Source organism: Uloborus diversus, chromosome 1 (assembly GCF_026930045.1).
Source record: "Uloborus diversus isolate 005 chromosome 1, Udiv.v.3.1, whole genome shotgun sequence".
Classification (NCBI taxonomy): Eukaryota; Metazoa; Arthropoda; class Arachnida; order Araneae; family Uloboridae; genus Uloborus; species Uloborus diversus.
The window spans coordinates 139,281,343-139,300,223 of NC_072731.1; the positions used below are offsets into that span (position 1 = coordinate 139,281,343).

General features: G+C 31.5%; 1 protein-coding gene across 1 annotated transcript in view; it reads right to left on the bottom strand.

The window, feature by feature from the left end:
* LOC129232473 (helicase domino-like) overlaps positions 1–18,881 on the bottom strand; it is a 295,627-nt gene that overhangs the window by 66,910 nt on the left and 209,836 nt on the right. Inside the window, exons 30-33 of the mRNA XM_054866621.1 lie at positions 8,472–8,507; positions 7,352–7,511; positions 4,376–4,653; positions 1,942–2,166 (exon numbers count right to left, since the gene is read on the bottom strand). Of these exons, the coding sequence (XP_054722596.1) occupies positions 1,942–2,166; positions 4,376–4,653; positions 7,352–7,511; positions 8,472–8,507 (699 nt within the window). The remainder of the gene's footprint in view (positions 1–1,941; positions 2,167–4,375; positions 4,654–7,351; positions 7,512–8,471; positions 8,508–18,881) is intronic.

The following is an 18,881-nucleotide window of genomic DNA, read 5'->3' on the forward strand; positions in this document are numbered from 1 at the left end:
ATGCATTCCCTTGTTCTTGATGAGCATTTTAAGCCTTTTTGGCATACTTTTCACAAGGTTTACACCAATTTTTAACTTTTTAAAAAAGGAGGTAAAAAATTGTTTATACTCACTATTATATATACTCACTTACACATACTCACTAATTACCTAAAACTAACTTTAAATATAACAGAACACACTAATAGAAAGAACTAGTGAACTGTTTAAGCTGATTGAGGTTATGTTCCTGGTAGGTAGATAAACAAGGAACATAAACAAAGCAGACAGTGCTGCCACCTGCAAACATTAAATTATGCTAAAATAACGTAATAATCAGTTTACAGTATGTACTGTACTTTAACAGTAAAATAGATAGTATTTTAGTACAAATAGTGTAAAAAAAAAAAAAACTCTTTATTCCAATAATTTGGTCAGTACTGTATATGGTCTTTGGTACAACTTAGAGCCGCTATATAGACAGGCCGACGCATCAGCTTAAGTTTAGCCTTTTTGGATTGAATTTTTCATTGTTGCACTGATAGGGTTACCATAACAAAGTTTCGGATTTCGCCAAATTTGCCGAAAAAAATACTTTATTTAATAAACTATTCACCTGCCGCTAATAATCGCTCGCAGTGAAGAATCACCAAACGCGATTACTCGCCAGAAAAGACAACCACTCAAACACGCACTCCGATCCAAAAAGGCTGATCTTAAGCTGATGCGTCGGCTCGTATATATAGGGGCCTTAGTACAACTATAGTGCATTTACACCGCCAGCGCAGTCATTTCCAGCCGAGGACTGCATTTTTGCGCTTATTAGCACTCATCAGCCCAGCATTTTGAAAGTGATTGAGCTGGAGTCCTCAGCTGGAATGACTGAACTGGCGGTGTATTTCATGTATTTCTGCTTTAGCCCTAGCTAATGGGCGGTAATTTACTGAATATACTATGCCTTGCCTTCAATCTTCAAGTTGAACCGAACCACTGCTTCAGTTACTCGTCTGGTCTGTGCTGATTTTATATTAGCTACCAGTTTGCTTTTCACTCTTGGCTTCCTTAAGAGGTTTTCTATCTCCAGCTCAGTCACTTTCCTATGCCGGGCTGATGAGTGCTAATAAGCACGAAATTGCTGTCCTCGGCTGGAAATGACTGAGCTGGCGGTGTATTTCATGTATTTCTGCTTTAGCCCTAGCTAATGGGCGGTAATTTACTGAAAATAGTGCATTTGTTTTTCTTACCACATAATGCACATAGTGTAGTGGTTTATTTTACATCTTTCTTTCCCATTGATCATGTGCATCATAGCAGTTTTTTATGTTAAATAAAGCGGTTTTTTAAATACAAATAAAAATTAAATTTTTTATGTAAGAAACAGTAATGTGTAGTTAAGAGATGGTTTTTAACAGTTTGAGGTGGTATTTACAAGTGTCTTTAATTATATGGGTATGTTTATAAAAGTTTTTAAAGATACCCTTTTCCACAGCCCAAAATTTCGACTGACGCGAGAGGTCTTGGAAAGCATCTCTCCCAGAAGTTGGGACTTGAGTATAGTTGAAACTTCGTTTTTAGATCTAAACTACCAGTTGAAACACTTAATTTAAATCTACGCTACTTAGTACTTTAGATCGACACTACTTACGAGTGAGATGGGTCGCCACACCAGTTTTGTCTGAAAAAACTCCCACCCTTTCCTAATACCTTCTTGATTAAAGATAGCTTGATCAGCTGCAGTTAATATGTTAGTACAATTTGCTCGCATATGTGTGTAACTTGTTTGCAATAATGAGCAATCCTAGTATGGCTTTTACATCCATTTCTTTTTACATACACTGTTAGTGTTTTTAATTATAGTATTTTCTTTGCCAGAAAGTGGCACTCTTCCCAAAAAGGTTGGCCACCCCTGCTAGATATACATACATATAGTGAACAAAACTAAGAGGTGAGAAATATAAATACTTTATAAATGCCCTTGGTTTTCTTTTGCTTCTTTGGATTCATATCATATAATATCTTCCCTTCTTCTCTGGGTAAAATCACATTCTCAAAACGACTTTTGCATGCTTTGGGCGATCTGTAAGCCCATATTGAACTCACAGCATCAGATACTAAATCCCAATTTGGAATTTGTCCGGGCATTAGGATTGTCAAATTCAACGGAATACATTGTATATCTTGCAGCACCTAAGTCAAGAGAAAATCAAAAAATGATTGATTAACACATTTTCAGTAAGAAAAAAGCATTATTTTAAAATGTTAATTTTCTTTTTATTACTCAGAAAGGAAGTGACGTGAAGCAGTCAAATACTGCTTGGTAAATAAAGCAGCATTGAAAACAGAGGAAACAACATGCCGACCACTTTTAACTAACAAACATGGTTGAATACCATCTAACTTTTCATAACCCTCTTACATAGTTTATGTTATGTAGTTTTAAAAAGCACAAGAGTTGAACACCTTTTTTTCTGCTATGAAAGGTTCTCACATTAAATTTAGTATAGCGAAGGAAAGGTCTAATCACTTTTGATATGGAAGACATATTTCTCGCAACTTATAATACTGCATTCAAATTTTAGTTATAATACTAGCAAAAATAAATGGCATTGCCAGGGTCAGTAATAGTTATGAGAAACAATCGTTACTTGCTCTTGCTTTCTGTTTTAATCGAAAGAATTCAAAACAAACCTTTTTTAAGTGATTAAAAATCGAGCTTCTTCTTTGCTCATAAAACTAAAATAGCAATAAGTATAAAGAACATAAAGAACAAAATAGTATTCATTAAGAAACGAAAGCACGACATTTAAGCATACACAAATTTGAAGAATTTCTGAAATACGAAATTAAACTTGCCATGTTTAAAAAGATTTATCAGTTAGTACTTTTTTTTCAACATCTAAAACCTTCTCTGTATGGCTATTGATATACGAACTGTTTAAAAAAATGTAGCCGCCCGTGTTCCCCTTACACTTGATTTAGTTATTTTGGGAAATTTCAATTATTGTGGGCACTTGGTGCGGTTTAAAATGTTACCAAATTTGCAAGAATCATTTTGGGACAATTTTGATAATACTCCCCCTTCTTACTAATTTTTATTATAGAAATATTGTCGCCAGATGCTGAGACACTTTTGGTCAATATAAAATGGCGCAAAACGGTTTCATCCGAAATGTTTCCAAAATAAGTAGTAAAATTTGGCGATGGTTTAAATTTGTGCAAAACTAAAAATTTATGAAAGTTTTTTTGCTCTTTATGGATTTCCTAATTTAGTTGCTGGATTATTTTACACAGTAAAAAAGTTTTTTTCTTCTTTTTTGATTCTTTGATTGGCGATATTTTGTTTACATGGTGTAAGCAGAGAAACATTATTACGTAGCCTTTGGCTTTAAAAACAGCAACAGTTGAAAAAACTACCAAATGCATCAGTTACTGAAATCTTTCTGCAAAAATTTTGGCGATATTTCTGCTAATTGATTGGATAGTGAGTAAGTGTCCAATCCGCATAAATAATAATAAGAAAACCGTTAATTACATTTAAGTTCCGTTTAAATGGAAAATGATCATTCAAATCCATTTATTTTTAGCCAATCTTGTGGAAAAACGTTACTTTGCGATTTGACTTGAGAAAAGCCTCAAAAAGTCAGACGAAACGCAAAAATATTCAACAATACAACAATTCTAGCTATTAACTGGGAGTTGAGATGATACATTAAATAATGAATTGGATTGATGAAAGCCTTCGAACAGGGAACAAAAAAAGCTCATAACACGTTTTTTATACAACTTAGAAACTTCGAACACATGCTATCTTCAGCAGAAAAATTAGCGCTTTCGATGAACACATAATGTTAATATGTGCACGTTTTTTCCACCCCCATATTGGGGCATTTATGCGAAATTAGGACTAAATTTGGAATAAAAAAGGAACTATCAATCGGACTTTTTTCGAACTGGTCTATAAACCTTCCCAGTACCAAAATGAGCAAACGGTGAAAGTTTCAGCCAAATCTGCTGGGTAGTTTCTGAGACCTTAGGGAACAAATTTACCAAACTCCATTTTTATATACATAGATAAATCTGAAACCTGCCAACTATAGCTATCTCCAGTAAAAAAAAGTTTCCATGAGCATTAGAATGATTGTTAGTGTCATTTGTTGAGAAAAATTGTCAATTGTACCAATCCTTCCAAAATATCAAACTTCCCTACATAACAGAACTTCCTTAAAATAATTAACAGGTATTTGAATGGGCTCGAGACAACTGTCTATTTTGTCTATGGAGCCCAGAAGTGTATGTAAAATAAATAAAAAAACATTTACGATGATTTCCTTCATTCTGACATGGAAGAAAAAAAAGCTAGCTTAGTTAATAAATATGGCATTATTGTAAAAGTTACCTGTAAAATCATCATATCTTCTCGCACAAGCCACTCTAGTTTCTCTTGATGAATATCAACAGCTGGTTTATTGACAACAATTGATGGCTGTTTCAATCCATGGAAAGTAGGAACAGGTTTTGTAATATTTGCTGCTCCAACCATTAGGCCTTTAACTTTTTGCAACTTAACTTCTCGTCGCATTTTCAGTATTGCAGCTGTTGGACGGTCAAAAAGAGATCTTGGAATACTAATGATATCATCTTTTCTTACTTTCTGTTTTCTGGTGGTTGTGACAGCTGCAGAGAGAAAAGAGGCAATATATACTTAATAGTGATGCACAGGTAATCAAAAAGCAATTCTATTTAGAGGATAATCTTGTGTGTATGCTAGTGGCCAGTATTGAGTATGCGAATATATTTAAGTACATTCTTGCGATACTGTTACACTTAATTCAGGAACTAAAGGGGGGGGGGGGGGGAGCAGATGAAAGAAAAGTGAATCCAAAACACAACTTTTGAAAAAGATTAAATAATTCGGTTCTTCTTAATTTTCCTAGCCTTGTTGCTGTGGCGATTATTATTTTTTTTGTATTTCAAGTACTTTGTATTGAAAATGAAACTGTTCTAACTCAAGAGAGCAATTTTTCAATAAATAAACATGTAGAATACATATGAATGGGTTTCTAGAAGAAGGGCATATGTTACAGTGGAAGAAGAAAATATTTTCCACTTGTGATCTGATCTTTATTAATTTTTCGTCCTTCCTGTAAAATTTTTAATTTGTAACATAACAGTTGGGCTGAAAAGTTCGTAGGCTAAAATAGTAAAACATATTTTTTTGGCAAAATTCGATTATATTATTTAATATAGCTGCCTTCAAGGGCGATACAGCGATTATAGAGTTGATGCAGTTTTTCAATACCAATTTTGTTGCACAATTTCTCTTTTGTCTCAGTTTCGGCTATTCCCTCTGCAGAAAGTGCTTAATTTCTTTCCAACGAGCATTCTTTTGAGGACTGCAAAGAGGAAAAAGTCACTGGGGGGCTAGATATGGAGAATACAGTGGTTGGGGGAAGCAATTTGTAGCCTAATTCATGCAATTTTGCCATAGTTTTCATTAATTTGTGACATGGTGCATTGTCTTGATGAAACAGAACTTTTTTCTTCTTCAGATCAGGCCGTTGTTTCGTGATTTCACTGTTCAAACGCTCATACCTTATATATAATAAATGCTGTTGATGGTCTGACTATTTTCGAGGTAATCTATTAATATAATACCATGTGCATTCCAGAATACTGATGCCATAACCTTGTCACCCTTCTGTTGAGTCTTTCTACGCTTTGGATTCTATGCATCTCGTTCAGTCCATTTGGCCGACTGTCGATTGGACTCTGGATTGTAGTGATGGAGTCGTGTTTCATCCATAGGGATATGCAGACGGAAAAATCTGATTTTATTACAGTTGAATATCGATAAACACTGTCCCGAATCATTAAAACGTTGCTTCTGGTGGATTCTGAGCATGCGCGGCACACAGTTTATGCATTCGAAAATATTCATGCCCAAAATGCCCAACACGTTTCTTTGATACCTTAAAAGTTTTGACTATATCAGTCAACTTCACTTTACGATCATTCAAAATTATTTTGTGGACTTCTTCCATGTTTTCATCGATAACAGCCTCTTTGGGGCATCCACTGCGTGTATCATCTCCGATGTTCATTTCGTCCCGTTTAAATGTAGCAACCACTTTTCAACGGTTGAGTTATTTTGTTCAGAGTTCAAATAATGTATATCAAGCCAAACCTTAGCTTTAACGGTATTTTTTTCGCCAAAAAACATTGCTTCATTAACACACGAAATTCTTTATTACTCATTTTTTACACAATAACGAAAGTTGCTTCACTTTCAACTCTACATATCATAAACCAGATGTCCAACAACTGTGAAATTAATAAGTATCTTTTTTGAAGGTTGGTACTAACTAAAAACATCATGGAGTTAACTCTATTAACGTCCTCTATATGTCAGCCTACAAACTTTTCAGCCCACCTGTTATATCCCCTGTTTTTCCCCTTTTTCTAGGGACCCATTCATATATATATATTCAAAAATTCGTGTGTGTGGGAAATTCAATAAAAATTTCAATTTTGGAGATCTAGAACTACCTAAGTTATAATTTAATAAAAATATTATTCTTAGGAAAAAAAAGTTAAGGGAGCTATATTTCAGCAGCTAAGAAGAAAATTGATAAAACAAAAATCATGTGATTAAGAAAATCAGGCATTTAATATATGTGCCTTTATGCCAAAACATTCTATTCATCTTATGTGTTAGTCCATAAACATGTTTTATTTTAATAAACAAACATAACACTACGTGAAATACACTGCCAGCTCAGTCATTTCCAACTGAGGACTGCAGTTTCGTGCTTATTAGCACTCATCAGCCCGGCATAGGAAAGTGACTGAGCTGGAGATGGAAAACCTCTTAAAGAAGCCAAGAGTGCGAAACTAACTGGTAGCTAATATAGAATTAGCAGACCAGACAAGTGACCGAAGCAATGGTTCGGTTCAACTCGAAGATTGAACGCAAGGCAAGGTATATTCGAACCTTTGAACCGAACCATTGCTTCGGTCACTCGTCTGGTCTGCTAATTCTATATTAGCTACCGGTTTGCTTCGCACTCTTGGCTTCTTTAAGAGGTTTTCCATCTCCAGCTCAGTCACTTTCCTATGCCGGGCTGATGAGTGCTAATAAGCACGAAACTGCAGTCCTCGGCTGGAAATGACTGAGCTGGTGGTGTATTTCACGTATTTCTGCTTTAGCCCGGGCTAATGGGAGGTAATTTACCGAATATAAACATACCACTATCATATCTTCTCTTACAAAATATTCTAAATTATTAGTTTTTCCCTGAAAAAAAAAATATTTTTTTTGGACCTCTGAAGGAATTTTTGGTGCATCTTGCATATGTAATAAAACAAAAAATACCTGAAACTACAGGATCAACTCTCTGTCTTTTAGCTTCCTTTTTGATAAATATAGGAGGTAGATGGGCTTCATGCATTACAGATGAATCATACCAGAAAGATACAGTATGGTCTATATATAAATCATTTTCATTGGCTGGTGGAGTTGGTGGTGCCCACAACTGCAAAAAAAAAAAAAAAAAAAAAAAAAAAAACACATTTATGAACATGATGACTAGATAGAAAATAAAAGTGTGCACAGTTAACCACTTCAGTTTGTAAAAATACAAATACAAAAGTGAAAACCAGCAATAGGCAATACTTTGCTGGTTGGTCCTATACCATGCTGGTTGGTCCTATCAATTTATTAGTCTCCAATGAAGATCAATGGCTCTCTTAATGCTATCTACTTCTTTACTCATTACAACCTGTTCCAGTAAGCTATTCCAAGTACCCACAGTTCTACGAAAATACTATTTCCCCTCTTATTTTCCAGGTTAGCCTGCGATTTAAGTAGCTTAAAACAATGACCACTTGTCCAGTTTTCCATTCAAAAATTTAATTCCTCAACATTTTTCATTTTGATAAATTGAAATATCTGAATCATGTACCCTCTGTGACTCTCCTTTGCTCCAGGCTATACAAAAAATTCATTGCAAATGCCAAAATAATTGACTGCAACCCACTGTGAGGTGTTAAGTGTCCTACTTCCATTTTTTTTCAATGAAAAGTATTAGAATTAAAAAGCGAGTTTTAATTTGCCTGCCAAAGTGTACAGCATGTCCTTGCCGATTTCATGAAAAAAAAAAAGGAACTTGACTGCTGAAGAACATCTTTACAGTGCAAGTGGTTAAGAACAAATTTGGGTACGCTTAAATGTAACTTATAATGTAATACTTATAATTTTGTAATATGAAATTATGTAACCAGATGCTATATTTTAACAAATGTTTCATAGTTTTTCATTACAATATTTTTTTTACAAAGCATATAGTGAAATGAAATTTTTGGAAAGAAAGTTTTTCCTTTAAATGGATTAAAAATTATTTCTATGACAAAAAGGTTTTTAATATGAAATAGTTAATAGTTTTAAAATGTAGCTAAGAAGATGAAAACTGATACAGGAAATGTTTTAAACTTACAGGCATTTCTTCTTGTCCATTAACAGAATAATATACCTGGAACAAAAGACAGTAAGAATTAAGTCTGTTGTGAAATTTTAACCACAACAAAATCTGTCTAAAGGGGGAAATATTTGACTATTTCCAGACCATAAGAATAAAACAAATAAGTTGAAAAACAGTAAACATCAAATAACACAGAAAAAACAAAAATGTGTAACATAAAAATTAGTTTAACAATGGATTTATATGATGTTATATTTGTATTTGTATTCACCAATGAAGACCGAGAGCTAATTCAACAATTGCCTCTGGCAAACAATTTTAGTTGTCTACAACTCTCTCTCTCTATTAAAAAAGTATTAACTTTTTCTCTAATTTCAAGATTATCCTGGGGCATTAATAGCATAAAACTAAAACATTTCTGGTTTTGCTCTCGGTGAAAAAATTAAGCTTACCTAGAGACACAAAACTTACCGAAATTTTGAGGCTGTGGAAAAAAAAAAGAGAAGTTTTTCCAGTTTTATTTTAAAAAAAATGGAGGAATATATTTAAAAAAAAAGTTTTTAAAATAGTTATGTGTTTTTCTTTTATAAAGAAAACATAAAAAAATAACTACAATCAACTCTGAATAACTCGAACTCCCACAGGAGCAGCTAAAACCTTTAAATAATCGGATTTGATTGCTTACATTTTTTATTGCATCTTAAAAGGTCATTAAATTTGTTTGTAAACCCCTACTTTCTAGTTTCTTGATTTCAATTCGTATTACTTCTGAAATTTTTTTGGCCCAAAAGCAGATTATTAGAACCATCCAGAAAATAAATTTTATGTCTTCAGCCTCGACAAAATTAAGCCCAGTCGGCTACTTCTCACGTTATTCTAGCAACACTGTGTGCATTAAGGAGCACTATGGTAAATAAATTATCACCCTCACACAAGCTGATAAGCAAAGCAATGAGTTGAAGGGGGAAAAAAACTTTTTTTTTAAAATTAATTTTGGCTGCATTTTTATGCACAGGGTTCATACTCAATTCGAATAAAAAATTTCCATGGCTTCATAAAAACTTTCATACCTTGTTACACGAAGAGAGTAGTACTATTTAATGTCAAACTCTCCAATTTTCAGAAATAAGCATTTAGCCAAATTTTTAAGTGGATGCCACTACCTCATCGAAGCACTTACTTGTGCTTGTGATTGAAAAAATAACAGTGCACACTATTGAAACTAATTATAAGCTGTTCTTATTCGTCTTTAACATATAAATTTAAGTGAAGTAAAAATATACAGAATGCAATATACTGATGCTTAAATGTCTAATAAATAGGGAAGAATAGTAATGGATGGGACAAAATTTGAATGAGTCTTCAAAAAGTTTTGAATAATAAATTTACTTTATAAAAATAATTTCCTTAGGTGTTAACAATGCATCTAACCATCCATGTAACTTACAGTATTTTCGTTCTTTATAATAAAGCCTTTTTTTTTCAGTAAATTCATTTATCGAAACCAGATATTTCAGCTGGCCACACTAATCAGTTTTGCAAGCCGTATGTTGAGCACCACTGTTTTAGAGATTGAATTATTTTTGAGTGGGCGAGGCAAAATCAAGAACATGTAATTCCACCACTACAGAATATAAAATATGAGAAGTGCTGAAAATAATGGTGAATTCAAAATTGATAATGTCCCAGTAGTAAAATCACATTGCAAAAAAAGGTGGGCGGCTGTTACAAAAGCGGATGCCACAGGATTCCAAAATCGGATTTATTTTTGGGATCATTCAATTTTCCAGTATTAATATATTTTACAACCAATACTTTTAAATCACTCAAGGTTTTTAATGCTTTTTTAGCTACGGTTTATTTCTTACTGCTCAACAAATTTTTCCAAGATTGGAAATACATTTCCATGACTTTTAATAAAAATATTAATTTTCCATGACTTTTCCAGGTCTGGAAAAAAAACTGTTTATTTTTTTTCCCATGACTTTCCAGGATTTCCAAGACTTGTACGAACCCTGTATGCATTGAATGAAAATGAAGCTCTACTAAAACTTCGACTTAAAACAAGTACATTTGAGATATATAGATAACTTTGTATTGATGACAAATTATTTTGGGACCAAATGAAAACTTCCGAGATCAAGGAATGAGTCGACTGTAAGAAAGATATGTAACCCTTTTTTTTTCTTAACAGATATAAACATGAAATATTTACTTAAAAAAATAGCCCTTCCATTTTGTAACTACCAGTAGTTTCCCTAGTTCGAAACACCAAATATGATCCTAATTATCATGTAACCAATAATTTTGGGTAGAACACAATTTTTGCAAATTTCTGACAATAATTTGCATATCATTTTGAAATAAATTAAAAAATTTTAACTATAAGTTCCTTTTTAGTTTAGTTGTATAAATGTTACATACATTTATACATATATTAGTGTGTTCATATGTAACACATTAAATGGACGTGATTAAACTAAAATAGTTCCGCTAATTGACATTATTAATATAATTCTGCCCTGCATCTAAATTTAATAGTTGTAGTGAGAAAAGTAGTAATTTATCCTCAATGCGACAATAAAAGTTCTTACAGATTTTTTGCATTATCCAAGTTAATGTTTTCATGTAATGTACTGAATATATATAAAAAAAAATATTTAAATAAAAAAATCATTAGAACATAATTTTCTAAGTACATGAATCAATGCTAGAAATCTCATAATTTTTAACTTTTCCCTGAATGGAAATAAATGAAAAAAAAAAAAAAAAATCCCCCTCTCCCATCGCTAAACAAGAACATCAAATTCTCTTTTAATCAGGGTTCATACTCTATTCGGATGAAAAAATTCCATGACTTTTCCTAGACTTTTTCATGACTTCATAAAAATTTTCATGACCTTGAAACATGAAGAGAACAGTACTTTTTAATGTCTAACTTGCCAATTTTTGGAAAGGAGCATTAGCAAAACTTCCATGTGAATGCCACTACCTCATCGAAGCACTTACTTGTGGTTGAAAATATATCAGTGTACTCCTAAAAAACTAAACTATTCTTATTTGTCTTCATCATATAAATTTAAGTAAAGAAAAAATACAGTAAATGGAATATAATGATGCTTAAATGTCGAATAGTTATTTTTTACAAATAGGCTTAATATTAAATGAATTTGACAAAGGTTGAATGAGTCATTACTAAGTTTCAATAAATTGCTTCAAAAGATCAAGATTCCATATTAAAAGTTTTTACGAGTGATAGAAACAAAATCGAATGCAATTGAATTGCGTTTTTTAAAGGGGGTGTGGCAAAATAAAGAACGTGCAATTTCGCTACTACAAGATATAAAATATAAGAAGTGTTGAAAAATATGGTAAATTCAAAATGAGTGATGTCCAAGCAATGAAATCACATTGCAAAAAAAAGGCAAACGACTGCTACAGAAATGGATGCAATGAGATTTCAAAATTCAGATTTGTTTTTCACATCGTTTAATTTTCCCAGTTTTGTAACTTTTATGGTGCAATACCTGTTACTTTCTCTTCGTACAGGACATTTTTCCATGACTTGGAATAAATTTCCATGACTTGGAATGAAAATTTCAATTTTCCATGACTTTTCCAGGTCTGAAATTTGCTTATTTTTTTCCCATGACTTTCTAGGATTTCCATGACCCGTACGAACCCTGTTTAATAAATTTCAACAACTGGATCACATCTCCTCAGATTCTGATCATGGAAAATGTAGTCTGATCTTTGCTCAAGACTACACATGAACCCTTTTAAGTCGAGAATACTAAATCTGAAAGACCGCAAGCAAACGTAGTAACCCTCCTTAGAAACCTTCTTAATAAAGTAATATGACACATTACACTGAAGAATAGTGTAACTAAAATAATCTTCTCTACTATAAATGCCGTTGAAAAACTTCGTTCTAAATTTACTTTTACCTTTTTTGCAATTCATTCACAATTGTATTATTATTATTATTATTTTTTTCAGAGTTGGTACTAAAAATATATGGGTCATTCTTCAAAAAGTGTAATTTTTCTGTCACACTTCTTTTACAATAAAAACTTTAAGGAACAATTCATTTAACAACGCTTTTTAATTTCATCAAAAGTATATCTACTTAAACCTGCCAACAATTTTTTTAATAACAATTTTTATTTTAGTATATATTTGGTTCACAACATGTGAATACTCACCTCTGTGGCATGTCACACACCTTGTGTGGCTGTTTATATTGCTTAATACAGGGTGGCGACAGGAACTGTGAAAAAAAGTTCCCTGACTTTTCCCTGATTAAGTTCACCAAATTTCCCTGATTTACGTTACCAATGATAATGGTTTTCTTTCTTTGCTCTACTTGAAATCCATTGTATGTTTGTATTAAATGCAGTCTTTTAAACGTTTTAAGTTGAGTAAAGTTGTTGAACTAAAGATATATTTTAAAAAAATGCTACTTTTTTAATAAAATGGTTAAAAAAAAAAAAAACAAGACAATTTTTTCGGAAGGAAGGAAAAACCAACAAAACAGTATATTAAATTTTTATACATGGAAAGATTATAGAAAATTTAAAAAAAAAAAAAAAAACTTCACTTTCAGAAACCACTTAGCATAAGAAATTTAAGAAACTATTAAAATTACTCTTAAAAACATATGTGTATTTATGATAGAACTAAAAAGTAATTGAAATTATTTTGAACTAAGTTTTCAAACAGTATAATAATTGTTGCAAGAATAACAATAGTGAAAGAATAGAAGTAATGTAGTTATTCTTATCTAACTAATTGACATATTTATGCAAAACAGATGAAACCATTTGACATCCATTCATAAGGAGCTTTTCTCTAATCTAAAATATAGGTTTTAATGAATGAATACAGCATTTTAACAACAAAAAATAAAAATATTTACTTAAGTTCACAAGTTAACTCTATTTCAAATGATTTCAGTATGTAACGAAAAAAATCTTAGATTGCTTTTGTAACAAACAACTTTGAATGCAAGAAAAAAATAGCAATTAGTTAATATCAAAATATATAAAAGAATACAACTTGGTTATAAAATTAAAAAATTACTTAAGTTGAAGAAAAGAAAACCTTTATAATCTGCGGTGACAACAAATAGTATAACGGCAAAAAACAAAGTTCTTTTAATTGAAAGTTCTATTTTAGCAATTAAATTAAAAACCCAAAGAAGTAATAACTTTTAAGCTTTTATAGTATTAATTTAAAAACCAAAGATTTCTTCTTGAAATCGTGATTACAGTACGCCAATTACTTCGAGACAGTGGGACTAAGGCAACGGAGCTAAGGCATTAATGAAGCCTTCCTCTTTGCCTGTATGGTTGTTAATTTTACGTAGCATTGAAAGCGTAAAAGGAAATTTCAAGCTAGGTAAAATAACCAACCTAACAGACACAGAAGCAATCTTAATAAGTTCATCCTGTGGTTAATAAGTAAGATTCAATACTTTGACGTTGAGGAAAAAAGATGCACAAATATGGGGCAGTGTATAATCGCACCTCATTAATTTTACTTTTTTCGAACAGATAATTGGCGGAAAATGCATAGGGAATTAGAGTATTTAATTTTGTAAAGCAAAAAAAAAAAAAAAAAAAAAAAAAAAAAAAAAAAAAAAAAAAAAAAAAAAAACCATTTTTTTTTCTTCATAAAATCAATTTTCCCTGATTTTTTGTTATTTTTTCAAAATTCCCTGATATTTCCCTGATTAATAAAGTTCCCTGACTTTTCCCTGATCCGTCGCCACCCTGTAATAACTTGTTTAATTAAAAGTATATACTTATTTATTTATTATTTCTTTCAAAAGTGTCTCAAATACTAATTGTTTAAGTATATTTAATTTTTTAATATTGTGTCTTAGTTCGTTTTAGTAGGATAAGGAGTCATGTCACACAAATTATCATCTCCGTTACCTAATCACAAAATGCGATTCCTCATTAATACATGGCAGTAATGGCATCAAATTTTATTTTCCATGATACAAGGGAATTTTCAGCCATTAAGTAGCAGCTAAATTTTTGTCGAAAAACAAGAGGATATATAGATTTTGTTTTAAAAACTAAGTGTGGTTATTGTGACTTCTCATTTCCATGAACTTGAATTTCAGGGATGTAAGTTAATGTAGAAATAGAAGTGAATATGTTTTCATATGCTTAACATGTGCAGATTGTATCAACGATGAAAAAAAAAAATTCCGTGAAAAATGTATCCATTAGGCCCATATTAATGGAAAATTCCTCACCCTCATGACAGACCTTATAAATGCCATTATTTCTGAGATGAAAACAAATGATTGGAAGGGAAATATATCAATCTTATATGCATTCTACCAAAACCATAAATTGCCAGTATATTCTTAAATTTATTAAATACTATTTTTAACACACATTTGAACTAAAAGGATAACTACTAGTTAAGCCGCAATTTAATTAAGAGAGCTTAATGTTAGATTTCCACTAATCATTAAAATAACTCATTGTTTGCACAATTAACAAAATTACTACTTTGGTATTAAATTGGCCTCGATTTTTAAAGATTAAAAGTTTTTCATTTTTTTTTTTTTTAAATTTCCGTTAATAAGGCATTTTTTATTTGTGAGTAAAATAAATGGAACTTAGATGTGCCATTGTTTACAGTTATTCCTAGTAGGTAACACTTAAGAATGAAAAAAAAAAAGGTTTTGAATTTGAAAAATATTTGTGTTCCAAGTTATTTTCTGGAGAATGACCCATATGCATAAAAAGTATCAAAATTCATGCATGCACATATGTAAGTAAACATCTTTCTCAAATCTCTCGAAAACTGCAATCTTGTGATCTCCCTAAATGAAATTTACTCTTAAAATTCTTACACACTGAATATCCATTTCACTTTAAAAACCCAATCTCATTTCCCTAGGAAATCGTCAAAATCCTAACAACTTCGACGTCATCAGAAATATAAATGTAATACTCTCAAAATGCCTTTCACTAACATCATTAACAAATATAATGAACAGTGGACCATCACTTAATACACTGAGAATGATTACCGACCAGTCAGCTGATTGGCCAAATTAAAACCTTAACTCCTCTCTTACTCCAATACAGCGGCCCATGCGGGCCTAAAGGGGTTTACAATTATCTCCAAAGGATTCATTTCGTCGAAAGAAAATTAGGGGGCATGAGATGTAAATAAGTGTCTATAAGCCTAGATTCCACATACTCTAGTAGGATGAAAAAATTCCATGACTTTTAATAAAAATTTTCACAACTTGTTATCGCCAATTTTTGAAAATGTGAATAAGCAAAACTAAAACGTGAATGCCACTACTTCATCAAAGCACTTGTTTGTAGAGACGTACCGAGTAGCACTTTGGCCGAGTAGCCGAGTACCGAGTTACCGAGTACTCGGCCTTTCACTACTCGGCCAAGTTCCAAGTACCAATTATGTTTTAAGAAGAACCAGCGACACACATTTGTTTGTGTAAAAAATTTTACAAAAAAATAATTTTTTAAATTAAAAATAAATAAATAACAGGTATGATTAATCAAGTTGGAATTAAAACAAATTACACTAAAATCCCTCTAATGCGGACACTAACAGGACAAATTTTTTTTCTGCAATATAGAGGCGTCCGCAGGACAGGGGTTTAATAATGTTATTTGCATTGGAACTGGGGAATTAAAAATTGTCCGCATAAGAGGGGTGTCCGCCTTTGAGGGGTGTCCGTTAGGAGGGGTTTCACTGTATACCAACCAATTATAGTTCTAATCTGCCAAACATAAATAATTTTTAAAAGCAGATAAAACAAATGTGCAGGAACACTCCAGACACGTGTTTCTGCCCCCCCCCCCCCCGTTACAAGGAATGTCTTTTTCAGTGCATAACATTTGAGCTAGAGAATGTAAAGACATTCAACAAAAAAATACGACTTTTGTCGGATGCCTTTAAATCTACGAGCCCCCATTTTGTGCATTGAAAAAGGAATTCCTTGTAATGCCAAAACACGTGTCTGCAGAGTTCCTGCACTGTACTTTTAAGATTGTTTTATTTTTTAAGCAAAGTTATTTTACATTTTTATAACTAATTTTTGTTTGTAGCAAAAATCCATTTTTAATATAAAAATTACATATTTTCTATACTTACATTTTTTGCGTAATTTTTAATAAATAAGTTTTATTAACTTTGGGGACATTAAAATAAAGATTTATTCCATTGAAGCATTACAAACTTCATTATTCTCAAAATTTAAATTTGACTTATAAATTTTAATTGTAAATGATTGCAGAATATAATGTTTGCTCTTTTTTTATAAATTTTAGTATCTGTCTTGGACAATATTCAATTTTTTGCAACTACTCGGTATTGGCCGAGTATCTGATCAGAATTTGGCCGAGTACCGAGTAGTTACCGAGTACTCAGTACGTCTCTACTTGTTTGTGATTGAAAAAACATCAGTGCATACTGCAAAAACTATAAACTATTCTTAGTTCTCTTCTTTATGCAAATTTAAGCAAAGTGAAAATACAGTGAATGCAATGTAACAATGCCTAAATGTCGAATATTTTATTTATTTTTCATAAAATGGCAGAATGATAAAGAATGGAAGAAGGTTGAACGAGTCATTCCTAAGTTTCAATAAATTTGCTTTAAAAGTTGCCTTTTAGTGTCAACAGTGCATCTAATTGTCCATGTAACCTGTCAGTATTTTAGCTCTTAAAAGTAAAATCATTCTTCAGTTAGTTCTTTAATAAATCAGATATTTATAAAAAAACATTCAGCAGGGCTCCCAACACATTTTAGCTTCATAAAAGGGTAAAAGAGGACCATTTTCAATCAAAAAGGGGACTAAAGAGAACCAGTTAGGATCAAAAATAGGACCTTGGGAGGACCACTCATAGTTAAACCCATGAAGCACCAAAAGGCAAATTAGTTGCCAGCTGCTAAATTTGTGAAGATAATTCGTTAATTAACTATAATCACGAGAGATACAATTCTTTTATCACCAGTATAACCCATATTATATCTTTTATCATTTTTTTTTATCCATTGATAAAAGTGCATAACATTGGGGGGGTGGAGGGGCACTTAGTTCAGCACTTAAGGCAGCCTCTTTAGAACTAAATAGGCATAATGATACATTTTGACGTCTCACTGAAGGATAGGTAAAGTTGCACTTCATCTTTATTTAGTTTAAAATTATTTTTATGCTTTTCTGTCTTTTAATGCTTCTTAATATAGAGTTATCATACACCAAACAAAAAAAAACTTTATTCTCTTGTTGTTTTCCCCAGTCTCTCATCTTCATCAGTTTCATCTAACTATATTTGCTGAGAAATTTGCACTTCCTCATGACTCACACTGCAACCTAAAAAATATTGTTTTGATTTTCAGCAAAGCTACAACTGAGTTTATAATAAAGTTATTTTATATTTGAATTTTAAATTTAATCTCTTTATCACACGGTTCATACCCTTTAGGCAGAAAAAAAATTTAAGCACTTTTCAAGTGTAAAAAAATGTTTTTCAAGGTATTACCCTAAATTCGCACTATAAATATTACATGCCAATTTCATTTAATGTTAACATATAAATAAAAGAGACACTTTAATAAAAGATTTACTGTATTGAAAGTTTTCCTAAAAATGTCTGAAATGCTTAATCACAAAGAGAAGCAGATCAACTTAGATTTAAAAAAACTCAGGTTGCAAAACTAGAAATTTGAATTTAAAAAAAAAATTAATTTTTTAGTTATTTAAATAAAAATTAAAACGAGTTAATCTAATGCAGCATGTTAAAACAACTTCAAATTGCCAAAAATATAGAAATATTTATTAGATGCAAAACGATTGAAAGCTCAGATAAGCAAATTTTTACGAACCAAGTTCAATTTTGGCATACTTTCCATAAAATAAATTTATTTATTTTCTACTAAATTCAACACAAAACATGCTAATCTTAGGTAGCATTTGGGAAAGTAACATTCGATTGGGCAAAATATTTTAATATTTTTATGATGCAAAAAGATTGAAATTTCAAACACTAAAACCCATTTTCCACGAAGCCCAAGTAAGTTCAATGTTGACACAATTTCCAAAATAATTACTTCGTTAATTATTGAAATTAAGTGAAAAATAAGTTAATCTAAAGTAGTATATGTCAAAATAACTTCCCATTGTCATAAACATCAAAATATTTACAAGATGCATGCAAAAGGATTGAAATTTCAAACGCGAGAAGCAGTTTTCCACGAAGTCCGAGTAAGTTCAATGTTGTCATGGTTTTCAAACTAATTCCTTCGTTAATTATTGAAATTAAACGAAAAATAAGCTAATCTAAAGTAGTATATGTCAAAATAACTGCCTGCTGTCAAAAACATCAAAATATTTACAAGATGCAAAAGGATTGAAATTTCAAA